Here is a 27,059-nt window from a genome sequence, read left to right on the forward strand (position 1 = left end):
TGGGCAGCGAGCACACCCAGCATGTCCAGTCTGGGCTAAGCTCCGCCTCAGCACCCCAGTTGGGCTGGCGACCCCACAGCCGTGGCCTGTCTTCAGACCGTGTCGAGTCGAGGGTTAAAGCAAGGTTGCCACCTACTGACACAGCGTGTAATGCCCTCCTGGGTGGCGATTAACGCGTACTAGTAGTTACTGTGTGAGTAGTTAAGGACAAAAACAAGGTGTAGTTTGCAGGGGGAGGTAAGGCCTTTGGAAAGAGCAGTGGCTAGAGGAAAAGACTGGATGAGCTTGTGGAGGTACGAGGCCCTCAGGTTTCCAGGAGAAAGGCTGGGGTGTGTAAGAGCTCGTCTGCTATTTTCAGCTCTGTCAGCCTAGTAAAAGATCCCGTCTGTCCTCGTAGTTCTTACTTCAGCGAATACAGGCACCGTGAAAATTCAGTGCAAGAGATGAGGGAAACATTTCTATGTAATTAGGACCAAGCTCTGGGGGACAGCAGCGTCAAATGCACGAGCAGTGTGTAGCTCCTGGAGCTCAGGGAGCTGGAAGGGTTATGGAGCAAGAAGGCACCAAGTGAAGACAGGAGAAGCGAGAGGAGTTGCCTTCTCACAGCCGGCCTAGACAGAAGCTCCTTGAGCTGCAGGGAGATGAGGTTGGGCTCACAGAAACCAGCCAGTAACTACCTGCAGATGAACCCTGGCTGCCAGCTAAGCGTAGAGCCAGAGAGCCCCTATCCGATTTCTTAATTATGTATTTCTAAGGTCTCTCAAGCATGTCCCATTCTTATGGGGAATTCCTGTGAAGCAGAAGACCCTTGGCTTCCTGTCCCACTTCACAAATGAGCCAAATTTAAAAGAGAATTATATTTCTGCTACTGAATTATGGAATACATAATTGTTGCATTGTGCACTTCGAATTATTGCATCCTCGGCGACATACGGCTTTTGCAAAGCTGTCACTGGTAGAGGTTGTCAAGGCAAAGCTCCGTGATTCCTTCTCTGGCACAGTCCCCCTCAGGGCCTGCGGCAGAGCTGTGGAGGAAGAAATGCTTTTCAAGATCCAAGAGGCTTTTGGAGATTTCTGCACTGAGGAGACATTTTTAGATGTTCTTTTGAAGTGGGAGGGCAAAAGTGGAAGAACTTGCTCTAGCTTACTGCTCTGCAGACTGTGCCAAACTGTGCTTTAACCACTTGAGTCTTGGTGGTTCAGGAGCAGCCTTCAAGCCTTTAGCTGACTATAAGTTTGTATACAACACAGATTGCAGACCAAAGCCTTATTTTATGGGAAACAGTGTGGTTTTGCTCTCTGATGACAGTTGCTTGTAGGACAGAAAATGTGGGTTTGCAGTGCACCAGCAGCAGCTGTCCATGACAGCGAGTTGCAGTGCCTGGGGCCTGGCGCAGCACTGAACACCGCTCAGGTCCCTCTTTGAGGACAGAATGTGAGTTGCTGCCAAAGAACTTCATACAGTTTTTGGTGAGAGTTTGGAAATGTTGAGGCTTTCAGAAAGCTGAAAGGTTATTTTTTAAAAAGGATATTTTCCATTAAAATGTCTCCAAAGCAGTTTCCGTGTTCTCTACCATTGCACAGGCCTGTGGAGCAATGTCTTTTCCTACAACCTGCTGGATGCCTGGCATTCATCGGATCCTACGGAAAGGTGCTTACCGAGGTGTACCCAGCACAGGACGGTTGATGTTGGTTGGTTACGCTTCTGCTTCTACTTTACCCACTGTCTTGTGAATGTTTAAGTGAATGTTAACATTCAGGGGCATATAGTGTGAAGGCTTTTTAAATCTTAAAACTGAGGCCAGTGCTGCACTGCTCCCCTCCCCACACCCCGAGGTCTCATGTTGTCAGCTATATCTAATTAGGTTTCCTCTGAATTAATTCACAGCAATGTTATTTCCGTTAGTCTCCCTTGGACTGAATTTATGCAAGTGATGATTTGCCACCAACTATAAAACTACTGAGGTTTTTTAACAGATCATCTTTGCCAGGAGCCTTTCAGTGAACCTACATGTTGTAACAAATGTCTCGGTGCTGTGTTTTCTGTCTGCCTTGGCAGATGGTACTTTTCTTACATTGCTGTTGAAGGGTTGGATATATCAGTTATGGGGAACTCCATTTCAACTTTCTTAGATCTTGTTGCAAACCTGTGTTCTGCTTAGAGATGCTGGCTGTCCTTCCTGTGTTCAGATGTGGTTAGCGAGTTTGATTTATGGGCTTTCTCATCACTTTCTCCATGTAAGTGTTGCAGAACCCTGAGCTCAGTAAATGCCCGTGATAGAAAGTCATTGTCCCTGTTTTCCAATCACGTGAGGTGCCATTTAGCACAACTCTTTCTCTGCTCTTTTCTGAGCAGAGTATCTAAGTCTCCTGATGGCATTTTTTTTTTTTTTAAAGCCAATTTGGACTGATTTTGAAATAAGCTGGTCCAGATTCTCAACCTAACCCGACCTTCAGACAGGGAATCCACCTATGACTTCTATCAAGCAGTAGATCACTTTTTCCTGTCCTAGGAAGTTTGTGGCCACTCTGTTTTTCATGGAATATGTTTTGCTGTAGATGGATTTTTGTTATTGTTCCTACTTTGACATTGATTTGATTGAATTTTGCCATGCCTTATTAAGTTCTTCTTTCCTGTAGCTAATAGCAGGTGCTTTTTGGTGTTTTAAGTACTGCAAAGAACTGTATCAGAACAACTTGTTCATCTCCTCTGTCCAGAAGGAGATGAGCCTTCCTCACCAGCCAGGAGCCATGAGTTGGAGACTTACTTAGTCACCCCTGAATGTGGCATCATGGGCATCATTCGGCAGGTCCTGACTGAGCGGGTGATGGTTTCAAAGTTCTACAACTTCCTGAAGGGATTTCAGATGCACAATGAATACCTTCAGAGCAAAAGCTTCTGTATATGGAAAGGTAAACATACCTGAATATTAATTTTTGTCCACTCAGGTGGTTCGTGTTTTCATCAGTGAAGGCAGAGGATGAGCAGGCTTTATTATTCACTTTGGAAAAAAAATTCAAGATAACTAGTTAAATTTCATCTATTCAAATCAGCTCCAAAAAGTCCCTTGATTCCAGGGAAGGGCAAGTATTGCTCATCAGGGATGGAATAAGAACAGCATGAGAAGTGAAGGAGCTCTTGTCTCCTTATCTTGGACAGGTTTGTCTTTTCTGTGTCAAGGCTGGGCTCCTATAGTGTGGCAGAGTCTTGTAAAGGAAGAGTAATGGGGAGACAAGGCATTTTTCACTCCCGTATTAGCCAAACAACAGATATATTACTTCTTCAGCAAACGACTCATCGTAAGTATTTTCTTTTAGATACTGTACTAGAGAATTTCCCCAACCAGCTGACAGAAACTGCAGAGTTCATGTGCCTGGCAGACACGGCGGGATACATCGATATTAGCTACCCACCGCTTATGAGGCCAGAGAGGAAAGTGGATGTTGTCCTACACTTAAACTACTCTTCTGGATCGCAGACATTGGTGCAGTGACCACTCTATCTTCTTTGATAATAACTGCTGTCTTTTATCCTTTTTAGCCTTCTTTAACTCCTAAGGAGTCAGAATAATTTTATGTAGAAGAAACTGGTTCTGGGAGAAAAGGATTCTTGGTGTACAGCTCCCATTCTGTAGATGCCTAGGTCTGTCACTGATGCTGGTATACCATGGCAGATCCCCTAAGGAGAACAGAAGTAGTACCAGTTTTCTATATCCTTTATTGTAATTTCTAAATCCTTTATTGTAATTAACCCTCTGATAGGTAAATACTATCTCTTAGACCTGTGTGCTCCTGGGATCTCAGTACTGCTGTCAACACTATTCTCCATATGGAGTGTTTCTCTGGAAACAGTACCACCACTGGTGAACTTGTTTTGTTTGTCTTGTGGTAGCCATCTAAAGATATCCACATACAGTTGAATTAGAAGTAATTTGTCCATTTGTCTTTAGAACAGTAACTGGATTTTTTTTTTCTAAATTGTGGAGCAGAATTGTCCTTTGATGCCTTATCTGCTGTTTCAAATACCAGCTAATAACCTGGTCTATAATTCCTGTTACTAGATATGGATAAGACAGAAGTTCCTGAAGACTAGAATTTTTGTATTTGCCACAGATTCAGGAACAAAAATCCTATTTTCAGAATGACTTACACACCCGTGAGCTTAAATTAACATTTCAGTCAGGACAGTGTTTGCTCCCAGATGCCTACATCACTTTTCACAACCATCTTAAGGCATCTGAGACAGAGGCTTTAAAATATTTCATGCCAAGTCAACCAAATGTTTGTACCTTTGTGAATCCATGTTTTAAAATGGTACCATTTCAGATTCCTGTCTGTTCTGCTCATTTCTGGGTTTTCTCCAGTAAGGGGCTTGTTTCTGTGTCCTAGGAGGCTAGGCTGCCCTCACCCACAGCCATGAACATCTTATTTGTGTTTCAGATAAAGGTGGAGGAGGAGGAGGAGGAGGAGGAGGAGGAGGTAGGACAGCAGTCAGGAGTGCAAGTTGGAGGCTGGGTCCTGAACTGTTGTTCTGTTAATAACTAGTACTTAATACCTTGTGCACAAGACAGGCCAGAAGAAACACTGACAGGGAACACTGTTCCTGGATCTTTGTGAAGACCTTTTGGTAGATGTGTTGTGTGTTGGGAAAAGCTGGGGGGTGGCAGAATCTCTGATCTTTTTTTTTTTTTCTGCCTGAATGCAGCCTTTGGAAGAAGCCTCCAAGTACTTCCTAAAGCAGGGAATCCCATTTCCCAAAATCCACCTGAGTGAAGAAGAAAAGAAAAATCTAAAGGAGTGCTACATCTTCGAAGACACGGAGACCCCAGAGGCACCGACAGTGGTGTTTTTCCCACTGGTGAATGACACCTTCAGAAAATACAAAGAGCCTGGTAAGCCATGGGACAGAGACGGTTGTCCCACCACCTGGTCACCCTTTGGCTGTGTCAGGATGGGAGACGTGGTCTAGCATGGTCCCCTCCCTCCCTGCTGTGGCTCCCACGGGAGAGAAATGCGAGTGCCCGGCTAGTGAGGAGCAATGCTATGCTGTGCCTGGAGATCAGGATGCAGGGTCACAGCTACACCCCATTGTCACCTTTCTTTGTTTATCAGGTGTGGAGCGCAGCCCTGCTGAGATGGTGCAGGGCAACGTGGACGTTTCCAGCATCTTTTCCCCATACTGCTTAAACAGCTTTACCTACACAGAGGAAGAGTTTGACAAGCTGGTAGAACTGACCAGCTACAACATACAGAACAACAAACATCTGATCCTTCAAGCTTTGAATTCAGCCATAGAGCAGAAACGACAGCACAGAAAATAAACACTGACCTGAGTTTCAGAAAGATACCAGTATTGTTTTTCTTTTTCCCTGCAGAAGAATCAAGACCTGTTTGTGAATGCGCATGATGGACTGGGGAAAGTACAAAGGCTTGTTTTGGCCTGTGGTTCCACTCCACCATGTGGTGATCCTAGATAAACTGTTCAAATAAAATCATTATTAGTCTCATGCTTTATTTATGTGGGTTTTCACTGCTGGTGAACATCTTTTTCATGTTCATACATGTATGTGCAGTAAATCAAAGGTTACAAAGTATGGAGCTTACTGACAAGTTTTTTAAATGCATGAATGTGGGACAGCAATACAAATTCTTTCAAAATTTACCACTCTAGAAGTTACATGTGAAGACAAATGAGCTACGGATATTTAATTTATTCCACATCTAGTGCAATAGAAAAAGACATAATAAATGTGGACAATTCAAAAGAAAAAGAGGAAACTATTTTCATACAGTGTCAGCAAGAAATATTGTTAGAAATAACATGCAAAATTAAACATAAAAGATACTGAAAATCTGAGATTTCACATGGAAAATACAAATTTTCTATACTTCTGAATTTACAGGTTTTGTTACATGAGCAATATTTAGGTTGGGAGAATCCTTTGGAAGTGACTGTTTCAGAGCCTGTTGTGCATTGGGATCAGCTTTTCTGGTGTGTGCCAAAGTACCTAACCCCCAGGGTTGTGCTTTCCGCTGAACACTCACGGTATTTAGAGGATCCAGGTCAGCGTCTGCATCCAATTAATTTCAACAGGTTTAGTAGTATTTCTTTTTACTATAGGATGGGATGCTGTGATTAAAAACATCAAACAACCGAAAGAGATTCAGATTTTGTTGTGAAAAGGCAAGCTAAGTGCTTTACACTGATATTCACAGGTAATTCATGGGTAGCTGCATGGCTTTGTCAGTCCTTGACTGTATACAGGCAACACAGGATGTGACTACTATAAATAGCGCAAGGCAATTTGTTGAAACTGCTTATCTTTGAGATAAAGACTAAAAAAATTATTTGCTTTATGGAGGACTTAAATAATGCAAATACTCTGTAAACCTGTTCCATTACAACAAGGATACTAATCTAAAAAAAAGACACAATGCTTCAGAGGCAGTATGAGCTGCCCCTAATTAATTCAGATTTCGATGAAATGCAGTAACTTGTCTGTGCTGAAGTAACATGTATTGGCAAACACAGAGCTATGGATAATGAAATGTAGCCTGGATTCAAAACAAAACACAAACCTCTAAAAGGCTGAAAATTTCTCTTCCCTTATGCTGTCATCACCTGTTTGTCTCCCCTCCTTCAAGCATTCCTTTATGCCCAGCCTTCCTCTAACCTTTGCCTCCTTTAGCCTCCCACGCTCACCTCAGAGGACCTCAGCAGCACCACCACACACATACCCCCGGGATGGCGTGCCCTTGCCCCAGCTGCTTTTCCCATCCCTTGCACCTCCATCCAATTTGCAGCCCTGGTTCCAACCTCTGGCGTGCTGAAATGGCTGTTTACTGGCTGTTTACCAAGGGCTCCTGGCTTTGTGATCTCTGCTGGTGAGTCACGCAGTCCCTTCGGCATTGCCTCTCTTCTGCCCCAGCTCTAACTCCCTCTTGGGTCCCTGTTTATCATTATGGCAAACCCACTTGGGGTGACACATGCATGTGCCACCTCTCCCACCTGCCCCTGTTTCACCTGGGGTTTGGGGCATCTTGAAGAGCTGCCAGGGTAGTTCCCGCCCCTGCCACCCAAGTCTTTTGATGACGCTAAATTTCAAGAACCCTGCCTCTCTCTCCCCATCCCTGCCTTTAACTATACCCCTTTGCTTCCCTTGCTGCCTTTTTGTTTGTGGCTTTGACTGGGGAAGGCCCATTTATCCCCAGCGCACTGAGGCATGCTAAGCTGTACCTGCCAGGGGCTAAGCCTGCCCCACCCCCCGCCACAGCTCCTGGTGATGCTCACAGTGTGGGTGAAGCTCTTGGGCAAGAAATGGGTCTCTTTGTCAGTTCTGCCCTTGCACCCTCAAACACCCATGGCTTTCTTATGTCAGATACACCCACCGCCAGCGCAGTCCCACAGTGAGGTCCTTGCTGTTACATCATGAATACCCAAATGTCCCACCTGGCTGTAGACCCTGGCAAAGGTCCGGCTTAGTCCTCCACCCAGCCATGGTTCTCCAGGGCACTGGGGGCCTTCACCCAGCGAAGTATAGCAACCCCACAGGTAACGCTCTTGAGTCGAGGGGGAGGACACCAGTCCCTCCACACCAGCCGTCCTGTCTCCGGGTACCTGCCCCTCCACTCTCTTGCCTCCCACTCAGGCACCACGCCGGGTCTGTTAGCAGAGGTGCTTGGTTTGTGACTTAGGGGGTGGGTTAGTTTGTTGGGCTCAGCTTGCTTTTTCTCGTTACATTTATTAACTGATTGCACAAGACACTTGCAGAAGAACCCCGGTGGCCAGCTCTTTGCAGGCCAGCACGGAGGCTGTGCATGGCTTTGTCTGACAGTATTTTTTGTTCTTGTCCCGCTGCTGATGGGGTATGTTTCTGCATTTTTTGTTCTGGCCCAGCTGCTGATGAGGTATGTTTCCGCACTCAGCCTCTGGGCTGTACTGAGGCATTCAAAGAATGCAGGTAACAGCTGCAGATGTGGCCATTTAAAAGCCCTTTTGGTTTTGCAGGTTGGGAGTGTCCCTTTTTACAGGAAACAGGAGTAATTTCTTGGAATTATCCCTTCAAGGGAGGAAACTAACTAGCAGGGGAGAAGCACTGACAAAATCCGTGCCCATGCTGTACCACAGTGTTAGCACCGACAGGAGTCAGCATGTGATTTTTTCCTAAATGTTTTAAAAGACAGAACTGTTGGTAGCCGTGGCAATAGGAACTGCACGCGCTAACACGCTGACCTCCTTAATTGTAATTAATATGTTCTGCATCTTCCCTGTGTCTGGGTTTTCCTCCTTACCCAGTCATTATCTGTAGGTAAGTGAAGGGATTAGCATCCAATTGCACCTTTTCCCCAGCCCTTCCGATTATCACAAAGGTACAGGAGACCTGGGCAGCTCACTGAGGTAAGTCAGCCCACAGGAACCTAAGGAAAGCAGCAGTGGGATTTTCAACCGCTCAGGCACGTGAGTGCTCTGACAGTCCTGTTGGGTGAGTGCCACTGAGGAAGCAGAAGCTAATGGGATGGTTAGCAGCAGCATTTCACGCTGTTCTGCAGCCCCAAGAGTGATCAAATGAAAGATTATTGCCAGCAGTCTGAGGGAAGCAAGCTATTTGTTTGTGGGACTACAGGTTGCACCACATGAATGACAGGAAGCATTTCTGCCACAGCAGATACAGGAGACCGTGGGTGGCAGAGCAGAACTCCCTTCTGAGAAACCCCTTGCCAAAACCTGTTCACATGCAAAGCTCTGCTGTGTATGTGCAACATCCCACCACCTTCCTAGAGTGATAACACTGCCGAGGGGGCTATTGGGGCCTCATTTCCAGCAGGGCTGGTCTCCTCATGCCCATCATGGTACGCTGGCCAACAGGTGCCCATGGGTGAGAGCTGTGTGTCTTTCTGGCCGTTGAAATGTTGTACCTTTGAACTCCTCCTGAGAGTCTGTTCCTTGCAGGGTTCCCACTGAAGCCCAGCACAGTGGCAGTGTTCCCCAGCACTCCTCCCACCCCTCCAGCCCCTCATGTCAAAACTCTAGCATGTCTTGTCATGTCTCCAGTTTCTTCCTCCTTGGGTCCCAAGGTCTCCTTTGCATTCCCTTCAACCCACTGCTGCTTACCCCCTTTTCTCTGTGCAGCTGTGTGTCTCACTCAGATGTCACGGCCTGATCCCAGCTGCCCTAATGCTTGTAGTATTCGTGCTTGTTCCAAATACGGCCAAATTTCCACCACTCAGACTTGAGGCTTCTGGAGGTACCACTGCAGTATGGAGGAGACGTGCGCCAAAGGGGAAAGATTAAGAAAACAGATGGTATAAAAAGCAAAGGAGGGAGAAGGGGAGAAGGAAGAAAAAAATTATAATACCCTAATAAAAGGGAATTATAGCTATGTGGTATTGAGATGGGCAAAGGAAGGAAACGGATATTCTGGAAAGCCAGGAAGTCAATAAGAAAGAAAGGATGGCAGGAAATGGAAACAAGAAAAGAAAGGAAATCAGGAACAAAAAGGTGGTGGAGACAGACGTTTTAAATGGAGATATAGGTATATCCCTTCTCCAGCTTCTTCAAAGCAGTCTTGACGGGCTGGTCCATTAAAAAGAACAGCAACTAAAAAACCCTATTCCAGAAAACGTGATGGCATTAAATCCTGCTGCTGAGGTTCTGACCATTCTGCACTTACAGATGCCTCACATACAGAACTCACGTACACGGTGAGTTCTTTCTAGCTCCTAGATCTCTTCTTTTGCCTGCCCTTAAACACCGGGAAAAGACGGCTGCTTGCCCCCCAGCAGTATGACTTTTCCTGCCAGCCGCTGCTTATTGCACCGTTCTCTCTCTCAGCTAATAACCTGTATATTATTTGTTAAATATATGAAATGTTTGCTCCCTCCCTATTTCCTTTCTTCTGCTGAGGCAATGGAGCATCCTTAGAGCGTGATAACTATCAGGTAAGGAGCTGCAAGTTTCTACATATATTAATACACGCTTTTAAATCTTGAGCAATTTATAGTTGTTCCTTTAATTTTGCAATTTCTGCTACACAGCTGGCTGACATCTAAAATTGTTTCAACCAGTCTTGAAAGCAAGCCATGCACCAAATTGCTCCTTGACCTGCAGTTATTTTGGTTTGTTATCTACTTCGTAAACATACGATATTGTTGTGGTTTAACTCCAGTCAGCAACTAAGTACCACAGAGCCGCTTGCTCACTCTCCCCGCTGCCCCAGTGGGATGGGGAGAATTGGGAAAAGGTAAACCCATGAATTGAGATAAGAACAGTGTAATAACTGAAATAAAGTAAATAATAATAACAATAATAATAAATAATAATAATAATAATAAGTAGTAGTAGTAGTTAGAAAATCCTTTGTAGATCCTTACCAAATATCTTTTCTGGTCACTCTTAAGCTCTGGTCCATGATCTCTGCTGCTGCAGGAGTTGGCGGTCTGTAACCCGCAAGCTGGTTACAGGTATGGGAGGAAGCACCGTACTGGTCATACTGCCCTCGTGCTGGTTTCCAGTTCATGAGGAGGTGGTGAACTTGCATGTAGTCTGCAGAAATGTGAACAGCAATTCAGAAAACTTTGGGAACCTCTCTTCTAGTGTACTGTACTCCTGGGAAACCTCCAAGAACAGACAACAACACACAGTAAGGCAACTCCAGGCACAGAGGGCTTTCTCACTGTACAGGTAACCATTGGGGATGGTAAATTTGCAACGTACATTGCGTAATATCTAAGAGATCTAAAACAGAGTGTAAATCTCCATCTGAATTAGGTTGCTCTAAGATTGGTATGGTAAGTGCTGGGCTTTATCCAGTGTATCAGCAACTGCAACGTGGAAGGAACATAGACAAGCATTTAACTGTGAGTGCAGCAATGTGAAAAGTCATTAGTGATGCCAGTCTCTCTACTGGCAAAGTAATGCCTTTCAGCATTAGAGCTGCATAATAGTTATATGCTAGGTGCAAGCAAATGCTGATGCATGTATATGATGGACATAAAGTGCTGTACTTTTCTCAGTATGATTGTCATGTCCTAACAGGGGTACCTTCTTGTACTTTTAAACTCCTTGGTTGAAGACTTGCTTTGAAATTAATTTCCCAGAAGATTCCATCTTTCCTGTGTCAGGGATAAGGCAACAGACAGCAGTAGTGCGCCTGCCTCCTGTGAGTTTCCTCTCCTGCTCTACATGTCCTTCCTTCACTGACCGCACTAGAAATGGTCTGAGACACCACTCGTCCTTGCAGGAAGAGGACAGAGGTGAGCCAGAATGCCCATCTGACTCTGTTCCCCAGTGCTGTTTTTCATGTAGAAGTACCTGTATGTCTGAGAGCAGTGGGGTGGTCACAGCCAGTCCTGCCTGCATTTCCAGCTTGCCAGATTAATCCCAAGCTCATTTTGGCAAGCATGTACAAGGCATTTAGGGGGCACTGGCTACCAGCAGTTTCAGTCCAGTCCAAGACTGATTGAAACCACAAAGCTGTATTTGGACACATTGAAAAAAACTGCCACGGAGCACTGTTTCTCCACAGCCTGTCTGCTGTCAGACATAATACAAGTACCTTTGCCAAGCAATTGGTGCTTCCACAAACTGAGATGCAGTGTAAGAAACCCAAGCATTCGAGGAAGTACGAGGTGTAGTGAGCACTAAAGGACAAGAGCAGTGTGCTGTTTGCTGCCGGGGCAACTATAGTTAGACCTTTGAAGCAGACAGTAGGTTATTTTGCTTCATCTATCCTTAAATTACTAAAATATGAAATGTAAAGAAATAGAACCGTTCTATTCGAAGCCTCTCCTTGCCATTCTACAAATTGAGACCATCCAGCTTGAAACGTTCAGATTTCAAATTAATTAACACTAGTTCAGTTGTTAGCGAGAGCCTTGGAGTTTTCTTTCTTTATGGCTTTCCCTGTGGAGTCACTCAGGTGGGAGCAGAACAAGTGGATTTAGCTGAAGGCCATACAGATCATTCCTAGATGCCCAGGTGTGTGTATAATGGGGAATTAACTTTAAGACCTGGAAGTCTGTATGCAGAATCCACCTGTTCTTCTCCACAGGTTTCCTTGAGGACAGGGAATCTCAACTTACTGAAGATGCATCACCTTGAGAGGGATTTCTAGGTGAGCGTCATGATTTATGCTAATGATCCTCTGAACCAGTCAGCCTTGGGAAATCTGGCCTGCTCTAATAGCCAGTACACTGATATTTTCAGTGTCCCTGTGGCAGGTCTTCCAAGGTCAGGCAGGTCTTCTTTTCTGATGAGGCTAAAAAAAAAAAAAAAAAAAAAAAAGAAAATAAAAATTGTTCTCTAAATTAAGCTGCAAGAGGAGTTTTCCAGGATGCAGCTCAGGGTGTCTGTGACCTGAGACCAGAAGATGCTCTTGCACTGCGGGTGTGGGCTGAGCTACTGTTCATGCTGGAGATGCAGGTGCTGTGACACAGCCCGCTGTCACCACAGCTGCAGGTTTGTTACTCGTTCGCTGTGAGGATGGTAATTTCCACCGGGTACATCTGGAGATGTTGATGTGCTCCACCGTTCACGCTCTTGGATTGAGCAAAAGCTCTGCGAAACATATCTGAAGGCCTGGACGCTGCGTTCCATGCACCCCGGCGTGGGTCCCACGCAGCTGCTGGGCTCAGGTGCCTTTCTCCGGAAAACGCGCGACAGCCCGGCCCGCTCCCGCCGCCCGCCCGGCGCCCTCGGCCGGGGCCAGGTTCGGGGGGCGCCACCCCGGGTCCCGCCGCCCCCCGTGCCGCGCCCCCCGTGCCTGCGGCCCCTCACCGCTGCGGCGGGGCGGCCGCTGCCGCGGGGCTGGGAGCGGCCGGGCGGGGCCCCCTGAGGTGAGGGCCCTGAGGTGAGGGCCTCGCCGCTGGGCGGGCAGGCCGCGGCCCGGCGCGGGGCGATGGGTGGGGCCTCCGGTCATTTTATAAAACAACTTGTCGCGGGCTGCGCGGAGCAGCCGCTGCGGACATGTCGCAGGAGGCGCTGCCCGTGGAGGTGCCGGCAGCGCTCTACGGCAGGGTCCCCGGCAAGGTCTCGCTGCCGCCGGGCGCCAAGGCGCGGCAGGTAAGAGGGCGGCTGCGAAGGGCTGCGCGGGGGGCGGCGGGAGCGGCGGGAGCGGACCCCGCCCGGGGGCCCTCGCCGTGCCCGGTGCCACCGGCGCCGCCCTGCCCGCCCGAGCCTGTGGCGCTCCGCTGCGGCCTGAGGTCCCGGCCCCACAGGCCGCCGGAGAGGAGCCAGCGTGGCCAGGGGGCAGCAGGGATGGGGAAGGTGGAAGAAACGGACGGGTCAGGGGGCGCTTTCCAGGGGACTGAACTGCCAGCCTCAATCCAGACTCAGACTTAAAAACTCTTTCTTCCATAAGTAAATGCTACTTCTGTTTAAAACTTGAATATTTATATATTGACAGCAAAATTGATGTGACAACCTCAGCTTTGGTTACTGGAAAAGGCATAAGGCCAGGACAGAGAATAGGGATAGGGAGTCGAATTTTATTTCCACGCTCCCAGTTTTGTTCTGGTTTTTCCATTTTGCTTTGCATTCTCTGGGTCATTACGAAGCTTGTTTGACTTCACCCATAGTGTGCTACACATTGCTTTGCGTGCCCTTTGCCTGGACGAAGGCATGTTGCTTTAGGAAGTACTCTGGAAACAGAAACAGAATGCTTTTGACATTTTTTACCTGTCAGGAACTGGCCTTTAATGGTGTTTCCCCACAAAGTGTTTCAAAAGGGGGCACCCTACATTGCAGAAGTGTTCTGGAACTTCTGTTTCCTGAAAAAATGGAAACGTTAGATTTAAAATTTTGCAGTTGCAATGTGTTTCATGCTCTGTGTTTAAACCCAGATCAAGATTCTGGGGTTTTTTTTTAACTGAGAAATACCCCCAAGAGTGGGAGCAGATTGGCAAAAGATCACATTTGAAACAAAAAACAAACCTTTTTTTGCAAGATGGATGCAGAGGCAGCTTTTGGGTATCTCACAGCCGAAATGGCTTTTCCTTCATAGACTTGTTTAAAGGGCACACCTGATGTGGATTTTGTGGAGCGTGTGCTGAGCCACATGGTGGTTTGCTAATTATGCTGAGCACTGTAACACGGCTGGGTGTAACCAACAGTTGTTCTAACTGGGGTTTCAGCATAAACTATTGCAAGTAGGAGTTAATTATCTATCCTGATAATGCCGCTGTTGTTGTTTTAATGTCACCATTTATCATTGCTTGCTTTCTTCAGAATGAAGACTTGGACATCGATTCTCTGGGAGATGGTGAACTGCAAGAGGAAAAAGAAGAAAGCACCATACCAGGCAAAGGTGATTTCAAGGTATTGTGAACAAAAGAACTTTGAACCAAAGAAGTCTGCGGGTTTTGTTTTGCTCAAAAGGGGAAAAGGCTCAGGTAGATAAATAATGATGGCAGCAGTTTGACTGTTACAAGGGAAACGCCCTTACGTTTATTTTTGGATCATTTTGTTCCACCTTATGTCGATGATTTTCAGAACTGCTTGTTGTGTTTCTCTGTTGTCTTTTATTGGGACCATGGAGAATGTCTACTGTTTTAATCCCTCACTTACTCGTAAAAGAAATCCATTGGTGAGCGTTCTGTTCCACGATGCCTTATGTAACTGGAAAGGCCAAAAGTAATCGTGATGCGTGTTTGGCTGTAGTGGCTTTGGCAGTGCAGTCTCTATCCTAGCAATTTGTGGGGAGGGTGTCCTGGATTATTGAACTTTGATTGTTCATCACTTCCATGCTCCATCATAAAAATAAACCCTTAACGAGGGATTTTGTCAAAGGAGTGATGCTTGAAAGTGCTATAGCTATTTCTTGTGTTTGAAGTCATAGGTTTATTTTTGTTAGAAATTACTGATTTTGATAGGGGTTCTCACTCTGCTACTTTGCTATCTGTGCAGTAAGTACAGGCATTGTTTCCTTTCTGTCAGGATTAGAGAAGTTTAAATGTGACTCATATAACAATGTTGTCCCAAGAAGTGTCTGCTTCGGAGGCAGATAATTCTATGGAAATTTGCATTATAATCCATGCAGGTAAGTTATACCAAGACAAAATGAAGCTGAGAAGGCGCTTTACCTGGAGGTTGAAGTAATGCTGTAAACAGGCAGACAGGTGAGCTTCGTGATAAGCTAGTTACCAGGTAGTCCTGCTACAGTTTAGGCACCAAGAAATTAAAACCAATTCTTATTCATGCTTGCAGTATTTTTACTTTTTCACACACACTTACCAAAGTTTAGTTTTTGCGTTTGCCCAGTATTGGGATTTTTATTTAAAAATAAAAAAGTGGCATTAAAAGGGTATAATGTGTTTTCTCATGATATAGTCTATCAGTCTTGGGTCTTTGTGGCATTTCATCTTGCAGATATTTAGCTTACAAAGTCATGTATCTCCAGCCTGTGGAGGTACCAAAATTCTGGACCATGTGTAGGAGGAAGAATTTTGTAAATAGTAAAAACAGACTGAAAAACAATGAACCGATGTGTCTTTGGTATGATGTCTGCTCCTTACAAGGGGTAAGGAACCTAAAATCACGGTAAGAGAAAGCAAAATGATTTGAACTCCTGGATTATAATTACCTATGATAATTATGCATATGACAGGTACGTTCTTGTCTGCATTTCTTAATGCCACACAGTGTTGTGTTTGTTTTTTCCAGTATCTGCTCAGGATATAGGCTTAGATAGCTGTGAAATTTCAAGGGGACATGTGTGACAGTAGTGAACCAAAAGAATAATCTAATGTGTATGAGACCATAACCACCTTCTTGACAACTGTCATCTTGCCCCTGTCTCACTGACGGGTTATTTTCCACATTTCAAAATTCCGAAAATTCGTGACAATCCATTGGTGATAGACTGAGTTGTTGTTATTGCATGTGGTTACATAGTCACTGGTTTTTTTTCTGCTATGATTAGAATGTAGCATGCTGTCCTATGCACTTGCATGACCATGGCTTGATTACTGCAGCATATCGTGTGTTTATGTGAAGGATGCACACATGCTATTATCTTCTGCTAAGTTTCTAAAATGTAGATTTTTCATCACTGAAACTACCACAAGGCTTAGTATGAGAGTCTCTACCTGCTAAGAGGCATCATCTGTTAGAAACATACCACGGCATTTCCCATCAACTGCATGTGCCTTTATGCCAACATGTTGATTTTCATCTGCATTAAGAATCTATGTTATTCAGGCCTTGGCTGGTACTTTGCCCCATGCTAAAGCAGCAGGCAGAGCCAGCTCTGGTATTTCAGACATCAGTGCTTATGTTTAAGGATTGCAGCAGGTCTCATATAATAATTAATGTGAGGGAAGGGGAGGGGAAAAATTGGATGCATAGTTCTGAATTCAGTATGAGCCATGTCTTAACAAGGGTAAGATGTCTCATACCTCGGGTCAAGTGGTACCTCACTTCCCTGCCAGGAAGTGACTCTGCCCTGTAACAGAAGAGGGGCAGGTCAAACTCCTGTCCTTGTGCAGAACAGCAGCTCTGGTTTCTGCTTGGTTTTGGAAGCTGGATACAGCTTCTGAGGTCATGGGAAGAGCATGGAGCTGCCAAGCTGCATGGTGAGGTTAGGGGGAGGCTGCAGCTGCTGCTTCTGATACAGGTAGGACTCTGCCATGTGAACAGGAGCTGAGGTCGCAAGGCCAAGAGCCTGCTGTTGGGAGCAGCTCCAGTCCTGGTCTCAGCAGCAGCTGGAAAGGCAGGAGGCAGCAACTCCTGAGCCACCCTCAGCCCCATGGTGCTTGCAGGAGTGTGGCACCAGCAGCAGCTCTGCTCAGCTGCAGAAGCTGTTCTAAGCCTAGGTGCCTCCCCTGCCACCCTGAGTGGTGGTGTGGGGTTGCCTAAAATATGGACTGCTGAAATGGCATGCATGCCTCCCACTTAAAAAATAAACCTTGCAAAGTCAAAGGAGGCCGCTTCCCATCAGCTCATAACTTTGAAATATGGTTTGGCTTATCCACGTTTGATGTAAAAGATGTAAAACATCTGTCTGAGGTAGACCTCTAGATTGGGAATCAGTAGCCAGAAGTAGAGATTTTTAGAGGGTGATGCATGGCCTGTGGTAACATCTACCTTAGGATGAGGCTCAAGAAATCGCTAACAGCTGTCAGATGTAAACACCTATTTTATGGCTATCTGGAATCGGGTGGTGTGCTTCTCAGCCCTTAGCTGGTTAATGCTCAGTCTAGTTTCTTTCTTCCATATTTGTTCTGCTTAGGAAGGGCAAAGCAGTATAAGAGGGCTCTGTCTTTTCACGGATGTAGCTATTCCTCTAGCAGCAGTTGGAATATATATAGAAATAATTTTGAACATGCAGTTGAGTGCTCTGTTTTCAAATGGACCTGTTTTTCAAAATCAGAAAAATCCAGTTGTTAAACATCTGGAAACACGAAAAGATGGAGGACAATGTTAACAGTACTGAAAAGTCTGTGCAACTAGCTGGAGTTATCAAACAATAGATCTGTGCTGAAGCTGGGATCCTTGTGCACTGAAACTATCCATGTTGTCTTGATAAATATTTGAATTTCTGCTTTTTGGAAATGAATTTCAAGCACAGTCTTATTCTTTGAAAGTGTTCAGAGTCCCATGATGGACACATGTATGAGGAAGCAATCATGAAGGACACAATCCTTGCGGCCCTGCATATACCTGTCATGCTCCTGTGGACACATCGATTTTCCTCACTGAAACCAGGGTTACTGTGGCCATGTGCATGGAAGGAGTGTTTCCATCCAGCTGTAGGAGCTTTTCGTTCACCGATATCCAACCAAGACTTCTGCTAATGCTGATGAAGAGCCAGTCTGATTTGGAGAGGTTGTGTTACTAACAAAAACCATGAAACATGCTGCTTGTGCAAAACAGCCAGTGGTCCCAGACCCCACACAGCCCTGCAGCCTTTGATGGAGGTGCCACACGCAGCCCCAGCATCTGGAGGAGGCGAAGGAAGGAAGCAATGAGAGTAGATTCTTTCTGAGCATGGAACCCAGGTTTATCAAGAACATGGAAGAGCTTCAGAAACCTGTTCAAACAGCAGCTGACAGCACTCAGCCAATGGCTACCAGGGGCAGGGTGAGAAGCAGCAAGAAAATTCCTTCCTGTCTCCTTCTCCGAGGCAGCTGTGGCTGGATGCTGGATGTGCCGCTGTGGGGTCCCCTGGCACATCCCACAGCAGTGGGGGATAGGCTCTAGCAGGCTGGGGCAGGGCTTGACTGAGTGATGTTCACAGCCTGAAGTATCCCGATTACAACTGCAAAAGAATTGAGGGTGCATGATCTCTAAGGCAACCGGACCCTCAGACGGCTTGAAATACGCTCTAGATACACCCTCAGCAGCAAAGCCTTCTTAGTTCTTTTGATTGGGTCCCTGGCTACCATCTAGTTAAATTATCACCTGGAGAGAAGAAAGGAATGCCCTGGTAACATCCTGGGAGTGATTTCATCTCGGCAGAATGCCCCTCGGGGCCAGGAATGCAGGAGGACCTTGGTCAAGGCAGGGAAGCCATCTTTGCCAGGAAAGGCCGCTGTGCCGGTAGGTGACATAGGAGTGGACACACATTGTTGTTGGGTGACTGCAGGAAAAATGAATGGGTAGAGAGGAAGCTCTTTTCATGGTTTTCATAGCTAACGCAATTTTTTTCAGGTTGGTCTGTAGAAATGGTTTTCTATCAACCATTGAATAAGTAAACTGATTGTCCTCAAAGTATTTTTAAGTCTTGTCTGATCTTTGCAGGATGGCTTGTGGAATAGCATGTAGTGCGGTTGCACTGGAATAAGTAATGGTACCAGCACACTGTGCCACATGATTTTCTCTGCTTCCTTATCACAATTTTTCATCCAGTGTGATAAAGGCCACCCTCCTCATGAGACCAGATGGAAGTCATTCCGCATTTCATGTAGAAAAGCAACAGCTGAGCACCTGCTTGGAGGACAGGTGCTTTTTGGTGATGGTATAGTTTTCATCACACACACTGAAGATGTATTTCAGAATCTCTGCATTATTTTTCTGATAGTGATTGCTTTAGAATAAATGCCAATCTAAAAAGGGCAGCAATCGAGACTGAGAATGTGTTGGCTGCCCCTGGAGATTCAAGAGTAAATCTCTCTGGATCAGTGTTGTTGGATAACTGCTCTCTGTTTTGGGAAGGCAGCTACAATGTTCTGCTGCCTGCTGGAACATCTATAGTAAAACACGGAGCTAACACTGAATACCAAAATATGCATTGACCCAGCATACATTTGACTGTACTGTTGTGGAATTGTGAGACTGGGGTAGTCTACAGTAGGCATAGTGGAGTGGTGAACACCTGTGCCGTTGATATCGCGAGCTGGGAAGATGCTGCTAGAAATAGCCTATGCTGGAATAGTCTGTTAGATGAAGAAACCTAAAGGCTGAAGAAAGGTACTGAAAGAAAAGCAAGTAAAAAAGATGAAGAATAGCCATCCTCTGGTCTTGTGGACCCTTGTCTCATTAAGGAATACTGTCATTTTGGAATTCTGCAGCTGCTTGTGATGTGACAGGATGTATTTTACAGCTAAACTGGTGAAATAATTTACAGCAGTGCTTCTCAAGATGGATGCATGCCACACATACCTACATCTGAATGTAAGTATGACTTTAAAGAGGGCTGGAATAGAGCTATAGGAGGCACAAATCTGCCAGGAATGCAGACAGCCTGCATCACCAGAGCACACGTGGCAGAGAAACTGCTGTTTTCAAATTGTTACTCACTCAGGTGGGAGAAAGTTGGAATCATTCACGTGACTGATCAACATAGTACCTTGGTGCCCAGTATCATATTATACTTTTTTATGGGAAGTGGTGGAAAATTGGAAGAAGAGACTGTGGGATCTGATCTATGTTCGATGGAGCTGTTGTTTGGAAAACTGCAGTAAAACTTTGTTTCCCTGGGAATGCAGAGAAACTAGCAGTGTATGCCTTGTTCATGCACTGGCATTGCAGCGTGCTGTATTGCATGCAGCTGTTCTATAATACACACCTGTACATGAAGCACAGGAGCACAACTTGGGAAGCACTGAACTGAAGTCAAGCCAACAGACTGACAATCAGTAAAACAGTCACAGAGTGAGGACATCAGTCTTGATTTTTTTCAAAAGCAAAGCTACAATGTGACAGCTCTAAATGGTTGTTCTAGCATGTCCCTGTTAGCCCCAGGGCAGGGTGCTGCTTGTGGTCTTCCATTGCCCGAGGCTGTGATGGAAACCTCTCTGTATGTGGGACATCATGACATAGCTGCAGTCTTTTGTTTTGTTAAAGGAATCTTAATAGATTTTAAGTAAACAGAATAACAGAACTTCTGTCCTTTGCTTCACATATGCATAGCTGCTAGTTTCTTTGTATAACTAGACCCTAGTACATCATGTTACTGTTGTCACAGTTGCTATTTAAATGCATTTCTTTTGTTTAATCTGTTACCAGAATTAAGTAAAATAGCAAATCCTCCTGGGAGCAGTAGAACTAGCCAGGCCTAATCACTGGGGGATTTCTGCCCTCCTTGTTGTCCTTGCTACCCCCATGGGCATGTGCTGGGGCTGCCAGGAAGGCTAGCTCTGGCTGCTGCCTGTTCCTCAGGTAAACGGCTGGTGCAAGCACAGATCTTTATTTCTGTAGCTTCTATGAAGCCACTGATTTATTTTTTTTTTTTTGTGTATGTGTGACTTTGGTAAGTCTTTTGGTGAAACTCGCATCTCTGAGAATTGATTTCCCCGTGCCAGATGGGGAAATTTGGCTAACACATTAGAAAGTCATTATATGGGAACCAGGTTATCAGATGGCACAAACGGTATAATAGTCATTAAAAAACCCCAACCCACTGCACTTCCTTAATATCTCCTATTTAAGAATCTCAAACTGCTTTGCAAATATTGAATCCATCGGTTTTCACTCAAGCAATGCCATTTGCCTGAGGAAGTGTAGCTGGAGTGGGTCCAGGAGCTGGCAGCACCTTGAGCAATCTCCAGAGATAAATGACTGCAAGAATTGCCCAGTGCTTATGCAGATTCTGCCTTGTAGAGCATATGCTGAGGTGCCCAGGCTCATTCCTAACATGTGAGTGGAGTGATCCACCTTTGCTAATTACCCAGCTGAGAAGAAGGGTTAATTAACTGGGTGGAGAAGTGTATTAATATGGCTACGTGGTTTCTGAAATGTGAACCAGTGTCCTTGCATGGGGTAGTTCTGAGGACTTACCCCTCCGTCAGTTGTTGTTTGCCAATTTTGCAGCTTTTGTTAGGCTTTTTCTCCTTTGAGAGCAATTGAAATAGGTGGATAGATTGCTGAGGGTGATTTTCATGAAAAAGTACTAAGAAAGGAAGAACACAATTTTTGAGACACATACAGGAGGGGTAAAAGCAGGAACCCTTTTTAAGATCTCAGCAAAAAAACATTTTAACATAACATCATGTGTTAGGAGACCAAAGAAAGATTTAAAACACACATTGAAAAAGTAATTTGTTGTGATAAAGGAGGCCTATTTGAAAATAAGGTCCTTATTGCCCTGTTCTCATAAAATTAAAAAAAAAAAAAATCAGCAACATTACACATATTGTTTTGAATGAGGTTCTTCCAGCTTCTCTCTATCTGCTGTGACATCTACTTTTTGTGCTTGTTTACAGTCATTCTAGGAAGTCTCTGAAGTGCTTTAGAAATAGAAGGGTGCTCCTAAATGAGAGGAAATCAGTGGATAAAAATAGCCGTTGTCAAAAAGAATGATTTGGAGGGCTCTGCTGTAACCACTTATGCAGGTAGAGATGCTTCTAGGAGTGTGAGGAAATGGCCATGTGTCACAGCCACAGGAAATGTTGATTTATTTATTGGCTTTGTCAGAGCAGCCTTTTGCAAATAGGTCTGAGCCAGAGACAGCTTTATGGAATGAACTGGCAGGAAATTGCCTGCCTTAGAAGAAGGAAATCCCATTATCCTCTAATAATAAATAGGAAGAGGTCTCTGCAGCCACAAAATCTAGAGAGGCTTGTTTTCTAGAAGTTCATGGCTGAGACATTCAAAAGGACCAAAGGAAGTTAAGCACTTTCAAACTTAAGGATTTTTTTGAGGGTGGTGGTGTTCTTCATTTTCCCCTAAAGGCAGCCCATGCCTAATTCTTTACAGCCATTGGTGTATCTCATAGTTGTGATTTACAAAAGGTCAGATTATTGTTACTGTTTTCCCCCTACAATTATAGAGGGGGGGAAAAGAGAAACCTGTGTTTTTGAAGCAGAAGGCAAAAGCATGTCTCTTGAGAGTGGTACTTCAGGTTTCTCCCATGAGAGTCAGCAACAACAAATATTCTCCACAGCACCCTTTTCAATGCGATGGGACCTCGTGGGTGGTTACTAAGGGGATTTGACTGGGACTTTGAGTAAGACTGCTGCTGTTCTGACAGCTCCACCATGGTGCTCACTGGTGCATTTACTCCATTCAAGACACTTACTCTAGCTACCTCAGAGCTAAACGCTACAATTTCAAAGCAAGGGGTTTTGCAAGTGTCTCAGACAGTATCAGTTGAAAGGGATTTATCCCTTTCTTTTCTGCTATGATGAGGAATCCAGGCTCTGAGTAACACAGCAAAAAGACAGTGAAATATATATATTATAACAAGGCTTCTTTAAGAGCAGTAGCTTATGTTGCAGATTTTCATCTGCAGAATAGTGAGATGGTTGACACAGTTTTTACCAGCTGTATTATTTTGTAGCAGCTGGTTGGTTTGCATGTTTGATGCTTATTCATACTCCAATTTTTACTTTTCTTCTCCAGATAGAATCCTCTCCCTGCTATCTGCTGACTGTAAGGATCATCCGGATGAGAAATCTCCAGCGAGTGGACACCTGTGAGTATCTCTGTCCTTGGTGGTCTCTCAGAGTACAGGCAACAAGTTTTCTTTTGTAATTGTATAGCAACCTTTTCCAAGTGTTTCTGAAGTAGCCCAGTGTTTGTGTAAACTAATTGTTATAAACCAAATCGGTCCTTGCTGCTGTTTTGTTGAGTGTTATTTATGTGCTTTCTGGTTGGTTTTAAGACCTGAATGTGTTTTTGAGGATAAGTACTTTCTCCCAAAGAAAGGAGAGTTTCTGACACGGGTAAATGAAAAAGACTGCATACTGTGCTTTCAAAAGCAAGGGGTAACTTTGCCGTTGGGTTGTAGCACCTTGGAAACTGTGGCTGCAAGGAGCAAACTCTTTCATCACCCCCCCCATCTTGGTTCTGACAAAGATGAAACGAACAAGAAAAAGCTTTCTAAAATCATTACCACCAGGCTAATGCCATTATTAGTTACCCTGAAGTAATGGTCAAAAAATGTGCTGACTGAGAGCTGGATGCCTTGTCCTTCCTGATGCTCTCGTGCAGCTGTGTTGCAGTTGTGCAAGTGGGAGTCACTTGGCAGGAAAGTGGTGGGCAATGAGCAGGAAAGGAAAATGCTGCTATTTAGTTAAAGAGCATGGACTATCCACATGTGCAACGAGGAGATGAGTTTCACACAAAATAGACAAGTTAACAGTTTGTCTTGTTTGAATCGGTACAGCTACGTGAATGCTTGTGAAAGGATGCTGAAACTAGCTCTAGGGTAAGCGTAGAAGAAAAATGGTGTAACCCTCCCATTGCTCTTGAGTCTCCTGTTTCACTGTGAGCAGCAGCAATCAGCAGTATAGCCTCTTGCACAGGAAGGGCCAGTGAAAATGTTCTGAAAGATGAAAATCTGCATTTACCATGCAGTACCATTCCCATCTTATCTGTGGTTGTCACATTTTTTTTTTTCTGGAAGGCGTATCAGAGGACTTCCGTGTGTCGCAGCTCTGAGAGATATACTAGCTGTATCTTAGATCACCTCCCTGCTGGTCCACGGCTGTGGCACGTGTGTGATGATGCAATAACACAGAAAGGTTTCATCAAGGGTTTGTCTCAGATCTTCTGCATGTCAGGTAGCAAGACAAAATCACAAATAACTAGGTTGTAGGAAGCGATTGTGCAAGCAAAACTGAAGCAATATTTTGCATTAAATACACAGCTGACTAGTTTGCCTACATCTGCTCGTATAATTAAGGACTGCTTGATATGCTTTGTATCTCAGAGTACAGTTAAGATACAAGAATGACGAATCACATCAGTAGAGCAGAGTACTTTGCCAGCCAAACAGCCAACAGTCTTTGAAACAATGATCTTTGATGATAAACCTAAAGTCGTGCAGAATTACTTGTAAAACATTTCAAAATCTGTATCGTTACTTCTAGGATCTCCACACATATTCAAATACCTATTTTTGCAGTGTGAAAATTCTTCAAAGCATTACTATCTGCATAGAATTTCCCAGATAAAAAAAAAAAAGTAATGAACAATCATACTGAATTAAATCAATGCTCATACAGTTCTCTGAGGGGAATATAATCGGCAAAAGCTTCTGACACTTCAGGAAACAGAGCAACAAAAGGAGCTGTAGGAAGGCACCACCTACAAGAAGAAATTTGAAACAACTTTTACATCCAAGGGACTAAATATGCTACAGATCTTAAGAGTGGAAGGGAAATTGTTGAGGAGGACGTGGAAGCTATCTCTACAAAAAAGAATAGGAGGGAGAAGGTTTTTTGATCCAAAATAAGATATGGAAGGTGGAAAAGGGCAGGTGAGGGAGAGGGCTAGGGCACACTAAATATTTTCCAAACACATTTTTCCATTAGAGGAAAACTGGTTTTTTGACTCTGCACAAATGTGTTGATTTCTCCACAACTTTTTAAGGAAAAATTTGATAGAATTAAAAATGTTTTTCCATTTCTGTGTTAAAACATTAAAAAGCAGAAAGTGAGTAATTAAGATGTCGGTTGACTTATCACAATGCATTATGTAATTTCTTAAGCATTTATGAATTCCAGTTCTTCATTCTGACTCAGAAAAGTAGCAAGATTTTTTTTGAACCAAGTACACTTTCAACAACATAAAATGCAGCCTCCACCCGGTTTGAGATAGAGCCAGTGGCTGTAGCGGGACACCTGACAAAACCTGGTGGAGAAGGAAAGAAAAGAAGACAAGAAAAAGCTCCTATTGCAGCCAGATGAGTTTCTGCCTTTCCCCACAAGGTGATGTGCAAGCGCTTGTTCTCCTGGTCGACCTGCAGAATCCTCACCTGCTGCTGAAGTGTCTTCTCCATTTACTGCTGCCATCACTTGTCTTTCTCAAAAGTCTCATATCAAAGGACATCCATTCTTAAAGTCAGTTACCTTTTGCATTAGGCATGGTTTAGCGGTGGACTCGGCAGTCCTGGGATAACAGTTGGACTTGATGATCTTAAAGGTCTTTCCCAACCTAAATGATTCTATGATACCTGATGATTTTATTGCTAAGAACTGTGTAAGAGAGAGTTTCAAGGTGCTGAAGTATTTTGTGTAACCTGCGTGAGGAAACATTGCATTACCTTGGCAGACAGTACATAGCATTTTTGTCTGTGGCCATTTGAGATAATAATTTGAGTGCCTTTGAGAAATACAATCAAGTATCCTTCACTAACCTTCTCCCAGTGCATTTCTGGGAGGAGACAGTTCTTCTCTTCCTGAAGGTGGCAATTAGTTAAGATCCAATGTCTAATTCAGTTAACTCCTTCTGGAAGGAGGCCTCTGACATCTGCTACAACAGGGGTGGTTCTGCAGCTGCTTTTACAACCCTCACCAAGTAAAACACTCGAGGCAAGGCAGAAATGGAGACCTTCTGAGTTGTTCTCAAAAGGTGGAGGAGGCTCCCAAGCCCCTCATCAGACAGCAGCTGGGGGTTATCATGTGTGCATGCACACATGAGTGCAGGAAAGCTTGTTGGTTGAGGAACTGAAGAAAGTGGCTGACTAGAAGAGGAAATTCTCACCTCTTTTATACATAATAACGTTGCTGTTGTCTGTAACTTATACAAGGAAGAATAGAAAACACCTCCTGTTCTACATCACCTGTCTGTGCTTTTTCCTTCTCGGAAGGGTATCTTGAAAAGAGCTACATTACATCAGGCATTTGTCTTCAAATAACTCATACGTGCTGTTGGTACCATGCAGTAACCTTTGCAGTGTCATGCAGCACCACGGACTTTGCCACAGTAATAATTGTTTTGTCTCTTTCCCTACCCAGTAAGCGAGGCTGATTGCTACGTGTCCTTGTGGCTGCCAACTGCGACAAGTGAAAAGTCCCGCACTAAAACTGTGAGAAACTCCAACAATCCGGTGTGGAATGAAACCTTCTACTTCAGGATCCAGAGCCAAGTCAAGGTAAGGAGACAAAGTTGTCTGCTTGAAGCAGCCTGAAGAGTTTTGTGGATGGTGGGCCCTATCTGTCTCCTGAACTGTGCCCAGGAATTGTTTGAGAGATGGCACGTGACAAGGGACTGTTCAAATTGTTAAACAGCAGATATGACTGAGTTCCTGTGCCTGTTCGATGGTGCTATTCAGGAAGGCCAGAAACTGAGCTCGGTATTGATGTTTTGGGGAAACCAGAGAGATTGTATGGGTCAGTGCAGGATGGGTACAGAATCTGGGAGTTAACTAAGTTGTCGTGTAGGCATAGCCAACGTAAGACTTGCTTTAGAGCAATTAAAATGAAGTAGGGAAGAAGAAATATTGTATTTACAGTGTGCTTTTCTGAAGGGGGACGATGCTTAATTTCTTCATTTTGCGACTCGGGCACATCCCTGACACTCCTTCTTCCGCAGAGCTAATGATGTCCAGACTATAGAAACTATAAAAACCCCCTTTCTTCTTCTTATTCCAGAATGTGCTGGAGCTGACAGTGTATGATGAGGATTTTGCTACTCCAGATGACCATCTCCTCTGTGCACTCTTTGATACTGCTAAACTTCCAATTGAAAGAACAGTGCTCCTGTATTTTAAGCCCAGCCCAGAGGTGAGAGCAAAAAAATAAAGCAATTAAATCAGTGGAGAATTATACAACACTTTCAAAATCTTGGGGTGAGCTTTCTGAATTTGCCATGGATGACATCACAACAATGGGTACATGAATTACTATTAAAAATATATATTACAAAAAGTGGTAAAAAAAATCTGGATTTGAGAGCC

The 27,059-nt window shown here is 44.6% G+C and overlaps 2 protein-coding genes across 2 annotated transcripts in view; both read left to right on the forward strand.

The window, feature by feature from the left end:
- The window catches only part of LOC130152376 (cytosolic phospholipase A2 epsilon-like), a 36,551-nt gene extending 31,055 nt beyond the window's left edge, over positions 1–5,496 (forward strand). Inside the window, exons 16-20 of the mRNA XM_056345855.1 lie at positions 1,585–1,692; positions 2,719–2,913; positions 3,319–3,485; positions 4,706–4,892; positions 5,113–5,496. Of these exons, the coding sequence (XP_056201830.1) occupies positions 1,585–1,692; positions 2,719–2,913; positions 3,319–3,485; positions 4,706–4,892; positions 5,113–5,321 (866 nt within the window). The 3' untranslated portion in view covers positions 5,322–5,496. The remainder of the gene's footprint in view (positions 1–1,584; positions 1,693–2,718; positions 2,914–3,318; positions 3,486–4,705; positions 4,893–5,112) is intronic.
- Positions 5,497–12,910: 7,414 nt separating this feature from the next.
- Positions 12,911–27,059, forward strand: part of LOC130152980 (cytosolic phospholipase A2 epsilon-like) — a 33,572-nt gene continuing 19,423 nt past the window's right edge. Inside the window, exons 1-5 of the mRNA XM_056347339.1 lie at positions 12,911–13,060; positions 14,225–14,314; positions 22,778–22,850; positions 26,119–26,255; positions 26,755–26,886. Of these exons, the coding sequence (XP_056203314.1) occupies positions 12,965–13,060; positions 14,225–14,314; positions 22,778–22,850; positions 26,119–26,255; positions 26,755–26,886 (528 nt within the window). The 5' untranslated portion in view covers positions 12,911–12,964. The remainder of the gene's footprint in view (positions 13,061–14,224; positions 14,315–22,777; positions 22,851–26,118; positions 26,256–26,754; positions 26,887–27,059) is intronic.

The sequence above is a fragment of the Falco biarmicus genome, chromosome 7 (assembly GCF_023638135.1).
Source record: "Falco biarmicus isolate bFalBia1 chromosome 7, bFalBia1.pri, whole genome shotgun sequence".
NCBI lineage: Eukaryota > Metazoa > Chordata > Aves > Falconiformes > Falconidae > Falco > Falco biarmicus.